The following is a 13,278-nucleotide window of genomic DNA, read 5'->3' as shown; positions in this document are numbered from 1 at the left end:
TAATGAAATCTCCCTAGCCTGTTGCATAATCTCACTATATAATAACCCTAATGAAATATGTCGGTTGTTTCTGCAGACCCTGCACAACATTTTTTCACACGAGACTGTTATCAAAACCTTTACTGAAATCCAAGTAAATAATTTCAAAATTATTAGGTGCATCAAGTTCCTTTGTGACAACCTTATAGTGGCTAATCAGACTGGTTGGGCATGATAGATCACAAGCATAACCCCTTATTGAGAATCTTGTTATAACAGGATTTCATACAATATGTCGAAGGGAATGGTTTATGATTATTTTAATGATTTTTTTACACAGTTTAAATGTTATTGTATGTTTTGTCAGAAAACGTTTAAATAATAGTCTCACTTTCTTAAAAAATATGGACTAAAATAGCTGGACTATAAAAAGGAATAGCCAATACTTACTTGTGTGCATTCTGGACATTTCAGTATTTCACCTTCTCCTTGTTTACTATTATCTTCACTTCCATCTCCATTCTCTAATATAGCATCTCCAATATAATAATGTCCAGCTTGATGAATGGATTCACTGAGGCCTACATCTTCTGCCGCATGAGTCAAAGTATGAAGATTCAAAACACTCGAATTATCAAAAGTTAATTCACAATGTGTGCATACCCATTCTGCTCCTTGCTTCTTTTTGAATAATGATTTAACTGGCCTTGAAATAGGTTCATTTTCACCACGTTGCCTGTGACGCCTTACATGCCTATATGAAAATTAAAAAGGTAAAAATCAACTTTATAAAAGTTTAAAGAAAATGAATAATTCCTGATGAAATTAAAATAGTGATTTCTTCAAGAATTATTTAACATTATTGTGACATTAACTCTAACAAGATATGATCAAAACGTTTGGGGAATGCACTAATATTTGGGAAATGATGAAGCTATTCAGACGGATTTCCTTTGAATTAGTCTCCTTGACACTGTATACACTGATTCCAATGCTTCTGTAACTTCTGGAAGCATTCCTGATAGGTTTCTTTTGAAATTATCAATGTTGCTTTTTGAATAATTTCCTCAATTGTTGCAAATCTCTGACCTTTCAGGGGCTTCAAGCTTGGGGGGGGGGCATAGAACCATATCCAATAAGCAGATGGAGGAATACAATGATGGGGCTTCACGAAAAATTCTTGAGTGAAAAATGCCAAGAGTGTAGTGGCAGTGTTATGATGTAGATGCCAATTCCCTGAAGACAATTGGAAATCGGGCTGTTTTCTTGGAATAGCTTCATTCCACCGCTGTAAAACTATTAGTAGAATTCCTGGTTCACTGTCTTGTGAGTCAAGAAATATGATAAGCATAATCTTCATATTTTATTGAGATTGTTTTGCTTTACTAGGCCATAGCCAGACACACACAATTCATCACTAGTAATGATTGAAGAAACCAAGTGTGGGCTTGCAGTGGCACACTGACAAAGACCCCGACATGTGAGAACTCACCACTTTCCATGATCATCAATGAGGATACGAAGAAAAAACTTGGTTAAAACATGTCACATCACCAAATGTTGTGATAAAATTTATTTAAACATTCCATAAGTAACTGATTTAAATATCCCATTTTCATTATCAACTTCATGGATAGTTAAATATCAGTCACTCTTGATCAGATTACAAACACAAGCAATTTAATCCCTGCTTTTTAAACTTGAAGGGCAGCCAGGGCGAGGATCACCTTGATAGACAAACAGTCATCTAAACTTTGCGAGCTAACTAGAAAGTCTAATGACATATAGCATCCCTACAAAAGCTGTTTTTAATATTTTGTATGTTTCTGTTGCACTTTCTCATTAATTTGAAACAAAATTTGATGCATGTTCACAGCTTGGTAAAATCACTCATTTTAAAATGAAACAAACACATAAACATCATCTATTCAATGCTTGCTGATTCAAATTGACTGCAGGGAAATGGGTGATTCATGCATATCTACATGTAGAAGTCAATAAATATGTTGTAACAAGTTTCCTTGTTACGATGCTGCAATTTCAAGGTACAGAGTTAATCTCTGAGCTTTTTGATCGCATTTCTTATAAAGGAATTTATTAATTTAAAATGCAGGGAATCAAAAAGTAATCATTTTTGGCATTTTTTTTTTTTTTTATTACAACTGATATTTATAAATGCCTTTTATTGTACAGCTATCAAGATTCATCCATCAGCAATAATGTATAAGAAATTATAAAAGCATGCATAAAAATTGCATAAAAATTTTTGCATCACACACAGTTGAAATACCTCTGTACATAATCAGGATCACTGTTATTCTCCTGTCTTCTTTTGGTTCCTCTTTATGCCTCTGGCCATTCCCAGGGGCTCACAACTGGTGAGTATGGGCTTGGCACACCCAGGGTCCTGAGCTGAATATCATCATTCTTCTCTTTCTTGGTGCCTCCTTTCTACTTCTGACTCTCTCTCTCAGGGCAACTGGGAAATTTTTTTTGGCTGGTGCAGCATAAGCCACAGGCTTCCTTACACCATATGGCTAATAATAATAATAATCTACCCATTATATCTGATTTTATTTTTTACTTGTATCCACACATTCTCTTGTAACAGCTTTTCAATGTTGAAAGCTGGCTGAATATTCAACTTCAATGTTAGAACCCTAGTTCACCATATATTACCCTTACTGAAAGATGAAATTACATCAAACAGACCTAATCTGTGTGTATCCATCCCAACAAAGTCCTTTTCTGGGATTCTGGTCCACAGTACATTAATTTTTTCAAAAGTTCTGTTTGGATAATTCTTTCTATACTGGTTTCACAGTTTTTATTACTACTTTAGATTATGGTGTTTTTAATTTGACTCCTGTCTGCTTTTTTACACTCAGTACAGGCAGTGATGGTAAAGAGCTCTCTGTCTTCTATCTTCTCCACTAATGGTAGAGTTCAGTCTTACATCCACTCTTTTTCTCTTGTATATTAATGACCTTCCACTGTCTGGAAATCCTATCTATAATTTTGCTGATAACAGCATACTAATTTCCACCTTCCAGTTTGGGAAACCCTCCCATACACAAACAGTTTCATCTTCTCAACTGCTCTGTCACCAAATTACCTAAATCAAATGCGGTGAAGAAAATTTAGTTAACTTCAATCTTTCTAAAACTCAGTCCTGTCTTATTTTGTGCAAAAAAAAAAAAGTCTACTATTCCTACTACAATCATCTTTAAGAACAGATTTCTAGACAAAGTCACATATATTAGTTACATATTGGGGAGTCACATATTAGGATTACCCTGATTTCTAATCTCTCTTGGTACAAGCACATCACAAATACTGCTTCCTCTGCATCAAAAAACAGGGTTTTCTTTTTTACTTCTGGCATTACTTGTCTTCTAAACATGTCCTCACTCTGTACAAATTTTACATGTGCCCCACCATGGAATACTGTTGCCACATCTGGGGTGGGTCCCCAAAACCTCACTCAAGTTTCTAGACTCTATTGAAAAGTGGGTAGTTAGGTTAACTAATGACCCATCTCTTACAAAGTCTCTCCACTCTCTGTCTCATAGACCAGTGGCCCGCAAACTTATTTTGCTCGCAACCCTCTTTATTAAATATAAAATTGACGTGACCCTCATAATGTAAACCCCAAGGGGATGACCAGATTTTTTGAGAAGAAAAATGGCATTTTATAAACTATGTAGTAGAAAATTTTATTCGAGTACTGAGAGAGGAATAAAAAAATTGTTTAATATTTTAATTGAATACAGCAAAAACATCAAATCAAATTCTTATTCTTCAATTAAGATTACAAAAAACATAAAAAATGAACAATTACAAAACAATTATTATTACTTTTTACTTAGTTATTACTATATTACTTAGTATCGGTAAGGATATCTAATCCATGTGCTGGGCAATTTTGCAGCTCCCACGAACACAAAGTTTTCAATTATATTTAGTCGCTTGATTGACGTAATCGTTATATTAAATCATTTTCTATAAGTAGTTTATAGACTAATGCCATCATTGTTATACGATACAATGTATACCCCAAACTAGATGGCGTAAGGTTTAATGTAAAACTAGATAGCGAGTATAGTAGTAACAATTAATCAGTAAAATTTACTAATCTTAATAAATTTCATTGTCAATTAAATTGTACTTTTTTAACTAAATACATATAACTTGACAGTAGATAAGAAAGTCATATAATGTAACTTGGAGATAATATTCAATACTAAATTATATATATATAGTGTTATAACTACATTGGGATATAAGTTTAGGGTTATATTTTGTATTGCAATTTTATTTGAAATTGAATAGAAATCATGACTCAGACCAGAGCAGCAAAGCAAAGCAAAACTAATGGGAGTGCTGTGGCTCAGGGGAGAACTAGGGGGGGGGGTTGTCCTCTGAATCACAGCCCTTTGAAATGTACTGCTTGTTTGATGTTTATGGAGTAGTCAAGAATGGGACATGATATTGCTAAAGGGAATGTCTTTGTGTGAGTGTGTGCGATGTAAGGAGTGTGAGGAAATCAGGCTGCAACAGAGTGTTGTTATGGGTCTACATAGGTCCTTGAGGTTGTTCAAGACATTCTCTCAGATATGCCAGATAAGCTGTACTTGCTACCTGGGAGTCTAAAACGCTGATGGAACTGATATTCCGGTGATATTCAAGTCAAGTGGACTCAAGTTCGGCGAAGTCCAGATGGTCTGTGACAGCCAAATCCTCTGCTTGCACCTTCACAATGGTGGGACTGTTAGTAATCCTGGGTATAACCTCTCTGCACAAGCACAGTTAAGCAGGGGTTGAGGTGTGGTGCCTACAACACCTGGAGAAATGCTACCCTTCTATGTTACCAGGCAATACTAGGTGGTAGAGGACTCATGGTAGAGGAAAATTCATCTGTTGTCTCTACTGTTCTCCCAACTCCACTAATCACTTGGAGCTCTTCAACTTCCTCTCTTTGCAACTTGATTGGTGCCTTCGTAGCCAGGTGGGCAGTGTGTAGCACATGCTTCTTGAATAGACCGGGGTTCGAGCCCATGACCACCAAATACGGAGGATGCGAAAATGTCTGGGAATGACCACCGCATATCACTGGAGCAATATGGCTTCAGTTGCTAATGCTCCTAAAAACCAACAACAACATCAACAACAGCAACTTGACTTTCTCCAGCCTAACTTTCCTAACAGTGAGGTAATTTTAATGTTCACAGCTCCAGATAGCTTCCGTTTTCTAGTAACACCGACCCAGCTGGTCAAGATGTTGAGACTTTTGCAATTACTAATGACATCGCACAAATTGTTCATTTATCTACAAGAATAATGGAAAATCCTAACCATACAGCCAACACGCTTGATTTTTATCTCACAAACAACACTTCTAAGTACACGGTGAAATTGAGTGGTTCTTTAGGTACCTAAGATCAAAACTTGGCAACTGTCTCTTCTCCAATGGAGACTTTATCTCATGGCTATTCCCAATCTCATATTGTTAGGCATTACAAGAATGCAAAATGGGATGACCTCCGAAATTTCTTTTCTTCTTTTCCTTGGTCGGATTACTGTTTCAAAACTTCTGATGTCAATGTTTGCTCAGATGATGTTAGTGAAATTATTCTTTTGGGAATGGAATCCTTTATTCCACACTCCACTATAAAATCCTTCCTTTATCTAAAACCTTAGTTTTTGAATAAATGTGATAAGGCTGTTCAAGAGAAGAACATTGCATATTGTAATTGGCTTTGTTTCCAATTCTTCAGCTTAATTTTCTGACTACACCAAAGCTCGCAACAATTGTAAAGCAGTTATTAACAGTCCAATACTAGATTTTGAACAGGTTAAGAGTAGAAAACTTGCTTCTTGCCCTAATGGTAGCCGAGCATTCTAGTCTCTTGCCAAAGCCATTGGCCACAACTTTTGCCCATTTCTGCTCCCACCTCTGTCAAAACCAGATGGTTCTGTTGTCACTTTGGCAAAGGATAAAGTTGACCTGCTAGCATCCTATTTTTCTTCCAACTCATGTATTAATGATCTTGATAAAACACCCCCCACTATTCCTAACACACTCCAATGCCTCCCTGTGGTCTTCCATCAAAAGGATGTCAGAAGGATTTTGACAAACCTTGATGCTAAGAAAGCTCCAGTTCATGATGGTATTTCTTCACTTGTTCTCAAAACCTGTGCTTCTGTACTTACTCCTGTTCTTTGCCACTTTTTTCACTTTCTTATTCCAGAGGAGTTTTTCTTTCTGCTTGTAAATTTGCTCTTATCCCGCCAGTTCCTAAAAAGAGTGACAAATCCCTCCCATCCAATTATCATCCCATTGCAATTACTTCTACTTGTTCTAAAGTAATGGAGAAATCAATTAACATCAACTCTGCAACTACCTAGAAACCTTCTCTCTGATCAGCGATCGCCAGTATGATTCCGTCAGTGTTGATATTCTGACTTATGTTACCCATTTATGGACAAATTCAATGGAAAATTTCGGTGAAACACAAGCAGTTGCTCTTGACATCTCAAAGGCTTTCGATCATGTTTGGCATAAGTCTTCTAAATATGCTTCCATCTTATTGTTTGCCAACTGTTTTTTGTAATTGGTTATCCAGTTTTCTCTCTGATCGCTCACTGAAGTTGATGGTAGATGGCTCTCTGTCTTCTAACTTCTCCACTAATGCTGGTGTTCCCAAAGGTTCAGTTCTTTCTCCCACTCTTTTCCTCTCATATATTAATGACCTTCTTCCATTGACTGGAAATCCTATCCATAGTTTTGCCAATGATAGCACGTTGCATTTTGAGAAACCTTGCCCTGTTCAATCAGCTTCAACTTCTCGAATATCTGCTACCAATTTCTTAAATGTCGATCACGAGGTAATTCTCCAGTGGGGCAAAGACAACTTAGTTGATTTCAATCCTTCTAAAACTCACTCTTGTCTTATATCTCGCAAAAAAGGATTCTTCTGCTCCTATGCTTATCTTTGGTGACACTCTGATTTGTAGGCAAAATGATATATCTCTTTTGGGGATTACCCTGACTTCTAATCTCTCTTGGCACAAGCACATTACAAATATTGCTTCCTCTGCATCTAAAAGACTTGGTTTTCTTTTTCACTCTAAGCATTACTTTTCTACCAAACAGCTGTTCACTCTGTACATACCTCAAATTCGCCCTACCATGGAATATTGTACCCACATCTGAGGCGGTGCCCCCAAAACCTCTCTCAGGCTTCTAAATTCCATTCAGAAGAGGGCAGTTAGATTAATTAATGACTCCTCTCTAACAGTGCCTCTCAACTCGCTGTCTCACAGACATATTGTTAGTGTTTCATGAATTTTCTACAGATTCTTCTGAATTGGCTTCTATAATTCCCGCACTCTCTCTCTCTCTTTCAAAACAGTCCAAACAGGTGCCGCCACCAGCCAACATCCATTTACTGTCCAACGTCAAACTCACAGAACCAACTTTTCATCTTCCTCATTTATTCATTCGACTGCTGCTTACTGGAACAACCTTCCTTCAAAGATATTTTCTGAAAATTACAGTTTACAGAAGTTCAAGTCTAATGTCAATAAATCTCTTCTTTCGTCTTCTCAACCATCAACCCAAGCACAGTACTAAGTACTATAGGTTCTAATACCTCTCGTGTTTGGGGTTTTCATAAAAAAAAAAAAAAAAAAAAAGAGAGCTTGAATGACAGGGGGGGATGATGCTCTCAGGGGATTTAAATTGAGGGGCCCATCTATCTCTCCTCTGCCCACCGACAGAGCTTGAACTTGAATATCACGCAACACAGCGGCAACCACACGTTGGTCCCAAAGGAACTAGTTGTTGTCAGTGATTCTATTGTCAGGGACACGGGGAACATAATGTGCAAAAAGGATAGGTGGAACCAGACCAGGGTATGTCTGTCAGGGCCAAAGATTGAAAATGTTGTAGAGCAGATATCATCTTTTAAGGGCACAAAAGTTGATATTGGTGTACACATTGGCACTAATGATATTATGAGTAGGAGACCGGCAGAATTACTTAACAAGTACAGGTCAATGTTGAAAAAAGCCATGAGTTACGGCTGAATTTGAAAGTGTCTAAAATTCTGCCCAGACACAACAGGAGAGAGTATATGATGAGAGCCTTGCTGATAAATATGGCCCTGGAGAGTTTGTGCAAGGCTCGAGGTGTAGAATTTATCTCAGCCTGGTCTGTGCTTGTTAAGAGGAGAGACTGCTTCTACAGGATTGGGATACACTTAAATAGAAAGTGCAAGAATATCTGCTGATGCTATCGAGGCAGAGTTGGTGGGGCAGAAACTGCTAGCTTTGGGGAGATACACAGACTAAAAGATTAATAGTAGCTGCTGGCAGAGGTGAAAGTGATTCTTGCACCACTTCTATTGAAATAAGCAGAAGCCTGGAAGACAAGGTGCAAGTGATTCCAGAGACTGCGGCACAAGTAAATAGATGGGCTGTGTTAGGGCAGCTAACAATAGGCACAGGTGCATGTATACTTGTGTGTACACCAATAACAGGAGTTGGTAAATAAATTTGAGGTGTTAGTCAAAACATCAAAGGTAAATATTGTTGAGATAACAGAGATGTGGTGTGACACAGATATTAGCAATGCAGAACTGAAATTTGGGGAGAACAATGTGTACAGGAAGGACAGACAGGATAGGAAGGGAGGAGGGGTTATGCTATTAGTTAAGAAACACATAAAATCCAAGGAAGTACAGCCAGTCGACATGGCTGGACAGTGCAGTGTCGAGTGAGTCTGGTGTGACATAAGCATTGGGGGATCAAAATTGAGAGTAGGACTGTGCTATAGGCCTAATGACTCTGATGAGTATAATAAGAAACTGTACAGAGAAATAGAGTGGGCTAGTAAATCAGAGTGTCTTATAATGGAGGATTTTATTTTCCCAGATATTGACTGGAACTTGTGGATTGGTCACTCACACACTAACAAGGCTTTTGTGGATTATACAAAGGTCGTCAGGGTTGTTAATGACAGTAATGATAGTACGCTGCTGCAACAGGATCTAGAAAAGTTGAGCAGGTGGGCTGAGAGGTGGCAACAGAAGTTTAACATTGACAAATGTAAAGTACTGCATACAGGAAGTAGTAACCCCAGAGTAACGTATCAACTGTGTAGTACTACACCGACAGTGGCAGAGAGTGAAAAGGACTTGGGGGGGGGGGTAATTGTGCAGGCAGATATGAAGTTTTCTAAGCAGTGCAGACTGTTTGCAAGAGTAGCTCATGGCGTCTTGTCAAGGATATACAGGAATTTTTCTAGCAGGGATAAGGAGGTGATTATCCCCTTGTATAAGGCAGTGGATAAGGAGGTGATTATCTCCTTGAATAAGGTAGTAGTCAGGCTACACCTTAAGTAATGTATACAGGTCTGGAGGCCTCATTTTTGAACTTAAAATGAGGCCTCCTTTTAGGAATGAATGAACTTAAAACTCATTTTGAAGGAACTCATTTTAAGAAAGAACTTAAGAAGCTGTTGGAACGGGTACAGAGAAGTTCAACAAGATTAGTGAATGGAACAAAGGCTTATATTTTGACAAATTACATTGTCTGGAGACTAGGAACCTGCAAGGTGATTTGATCGAGGTGTTGACAAAGACAGTTGTATTAGCATTAGCATTAGTAGAGGCATTTGATGCAAGAAAGCAAGCTTATGCAGCATCAGCCAAAAAAAAAAAAAACCCACTTCCACTTCACCCCTCTGTTCGTTCAAAATACCTGTCCAGCTGAGCCTTAAACTTATTTAGGCTATCAACCTCCACCACAAGGGATGGAAGTCTGTTCCACCAACCAACCACCCGCTGGCTAAAGGCAAATTTCTGCACGTCTATCCTACATCTGTCTTTCCTCAATTTGAATTTATGCCCTCTCAGGTGATTTTTCTGGGCTAGAGGAAGAATCCCATCAGCATTGAGCATGCTTAAACCATTCAAGGCTTTATACATCTCTATCAGATCACCTCGCTGGTGCCTAGTCTCCAGACACTGTAATTTGCAAAACTTAAGCCTTTCTTCGTAAGAGCATCCCTTTGTTCCATTCACTAATCTTGTTGCCCTTCTCTGTACTCGTTCCAGCAGCTCTACATCCTTCTTGAAATGAGGCCTCCAGACCTGTATACAGTACTCTAGGTGTGGCCTGACCATCGCCTTATACAATGGAATAATCACCTCCTTATCCCTGCTGGAAAAATTCCTGTATATCATTGACAATACTCCATGAGCTACTCTTGCAGCCCGTCTGCACTGCTCAGAGAACTTCATATCTGCCTGCACAACCACCCCCAAGTCCCTTTCATTCTCTACCACTGTCAGTGTAGTACCACAGAGTTGATACGTTGCTCTGGGGTTGCTGTTTCCCATGTGTAGTACTTTACATTTGTCAATGTTAAACTTCATTTGCCACCTCTCAGCCCATCTGCTCAACCTTTCCAGATCCTGTTGCAGCAGCATAGTGTCAGTAGTGTCCTTGACAACCCTGCCAATCTTTGTATCGTCTGCAAACTTGGACATTAAGCCCAATATACCATCATCAATATCATTTATAAATACAGAAAACAATAATGGACCCAACACTGAGCCCTGAGGGACTCCACTAATAACATCAGTCCACGATGAGCAGTGTCCATTGATTACCACTCTCTGTCTTCTCCCCCTCAACCACCCCTTTATCCATAGCAGCAATTTGCCTCCAATGTCACACTGCTCCAATTTGTGTAGCAGTCTTCCATGTGCAACAGTATCAAAAGCCTTTCTAAGATCCAAGTATATAATATCAAAGTTATTCCCTGCATCCAGTTCTTTTGTGACTGCATCACAGTATCCAATCAAGTTGGTCAGGCAAGACTTCCCCTTAACAAAACCATGCTGTGTCTGAGCTATAACTGAAGTCTTGTCTAAATGATCCTGCAGTGCTTCTTTAACCAGTGCCTCCATTAATTTTCCTGGAACAGAAGTTAAGCTCACAGGTCTATAATTACTTGTATCAGCCTTTGATCCTCCTTTGTGAATTGGGGTCACATTTGCACATTTCCAGTGTATGGGTACCTCCACCGAGTCCAAGGAAGCTCTCATAATTATGGCTAAGGGTTTGCTTACTTCCTTTGCTGCCTCCTTGAATATAACTGGATAGATCCCATCCACCCCGGGTGCCTTTCTTGTGTTTATCTTCAACAGTTTCTCCACCACTTTACTCCCAGTTATTTCAAGATTCTGAAGCTTACTGCTAGAGTTGAATACACCTCTGGCATTCCCCTTGCTGAATAACTCCTCATGTGTGAATGTCGATGCAAAATATTCATTTAGTTTGTTAGCTACCTGAGCAGGATCATCAAAAGTTGACCCATCAATATCAAGTGGACCAATCTGATTCATCCCCTTCCTTCTAGAGTTTACATAAGTAAAGAACTCTTTGCTGTTTTTCTTTGCATCCCTTGCCAAGGATTTCTCGTAATCTGCCTTCGCCTGCCTAACCTCCTTTGTAACTTGGTTGCATATAAACTTGTATCTATCATAGGCTTCTGTGTCATGTGTTAATTTGTATGTATCCCATGCATTTTTCTTCTCTGCCATATGCCTCATTAGTTCATCTGACATCCATTTTGGCCTAAACCTTGAACAATATTTCTTAGTTGGTATGTAAAGCCTAGTAGCTTCCAAGATAAGTTCTTTGAATGCTTCCCATTTTGAATTTGCTGTTGGTAACATCATCAGTTGGTCCCACTGTATAGAATTTAAATACTGTCTCAGTCCATCGTAGTTGCCTTTACGGAAGCAATAACCCTTCCCTTTACCCCTAATGGTAGTTACCTCTTTGAGTAAATCCCACTTCAGCACACTGTGATCACTGCCACCTAGTGGTTCATTTATCTGCAGATTCTTAATGCATGAAGAATCACTGCTGATAATCAAATCAAGAGTATTACTCCCTCTAGTTGCCTCCCGAACATGCTGATGTAGAAAACAATCATCCAATAAATCCACAAAAGCCCTGCTAGTGTGTGAGTAACCAGCCCCCAAATTCCAGTCAATATCTGGGAAATTAAAATCTCCCATTATAAGACACTCTGATTTACTGGCCCACTATATTTCCCTGTACAGTTCCTTATTATACTCATCAGAGTCATTAGGCCTATAGCACACTCCTACTCTCAATTTTGATCTCCCAATGTTTATGTCACACTAAACTGACTCCACACTGCACTGTCCAGCGATGTCGACTGGCTTCACTTCCTTGGTTTTTATGTGTGTTTCTTAACTAATAGCATAACCCCTCCCCACTTCCTATCCTGTCTATCCTTTCTGTAGACGTTGTACTCCCCAAATTGCAGTTCTGCATCCCTTATATCTGTGTGACACCACGTCTCTGATATCCCAACAATATCTGCCTTCGATGTTTTGAGCAATACCTCAAATTCATCAAATTTATTTACTAAACTCCTAGCACTGGTGTACATGCAAGTATACCTGCACCTGTTTCTATTCTTAGCTACCCTAACACAACCCATTTGTTTACTTGTACCGCAATGGCTCCCAGCAGTCTCTGAAATACCATGCATCTTGTTTTTCAGGCTTCTGCTCATTCTAATAGAAGCAGTGCAAGAATCTCTTTCACCTCTGCCAGTGGCTACTGTCAATCTATTGGTCTTTGTCTCCCCCCAAGCTAGCAGTTTTCCGACCCACCTAACACTGCCTCGATAGCATCAGCAAATATTCTTGCACCCTTTCTATTTAAGTGTATCCCATCCCTGTAGAAGCAATCTCTCCTGTTAACAAGTACAGTCCAGGCTGAAAAAAATTCTACCCCTTGAGCCTTGCACAATCTTTCCAGGGCCGAATTGATCGACAAGGCTCTCATCATATACTCCCTCCTATCGTGTCTGGGCAGAATTGCAGACACTTTCAAATTCAACCCTAATTCTCGGCTTTTGTTCAACAGTGACCTGTACTTGCTAAGTAATTCTGCCGGTCTCCTACTCTTAATATTATTAGTGCCAACGTGTACAACTATATCACCTTTTGTGCCCCTAAAAGATGATATTCGCTCTACAACGTCAAAGTTGTAGAGCGAATATCCTACATCCGACCACGTTGTAGGATAGATGTGCGGAAATTCGCCTTTAGCCAGCGGGTAGTTGGTTGGTGGAACAGACTTCCATCCCTTTTTGTGGAAGTTGATAGCTTAAATAAATTTAAGGCTCAGCTGGACAGGTATTTGTGGAAGTTTTTTTTTTTTTTTTTTTTGGCTGATGCTGCA

The 13,278-nt window shown here is 39.0% G+C and overlaps 1 protein-coding gene across 5 annotated transcripts in view; it reads right to left on the bottom strand.

Moving 5' to 3' along the window:
• The window catches only part of LOC150080131 (uncharacterized), a 660,399-nt gene that overhangs the window by 198,609 nt on the left and 448,512 nt on the right, over positions 1-13,278 (bottom strand). For all 5 annotated transcript variants that reach the window (XM_090382143.1, XM_090382148.1, XM_090382147.1 and 2 more), the window contains one exon: positions 430-733. In XM_090382143.1, the coding sequence (XP_090238269.1) occupies positions 430-733 (304 nt within the window). The remainder of the gene's footprint in view (positions 1-429; positions 734-13,278) is intronic.

Source organism: Mastigoproctus giganteus, chromosome 9 (genome assembly GCF_048544385.1).
Source record: "Mastigoproctus giganteus isolate SK-2022 chromosome 9, ASM4854438v1, whole genome shotgun sequence".
Lineage (NCBI taxonomy): Eukaryota > Metazoa > Arthropoda > Arachnida > Uropygi > Thelyphonidae > Mastigoproctus > Mastigoproctus giganteus.
This window is presented reverse-complemented; position numbering and strand designations above follow the sequence as displayed.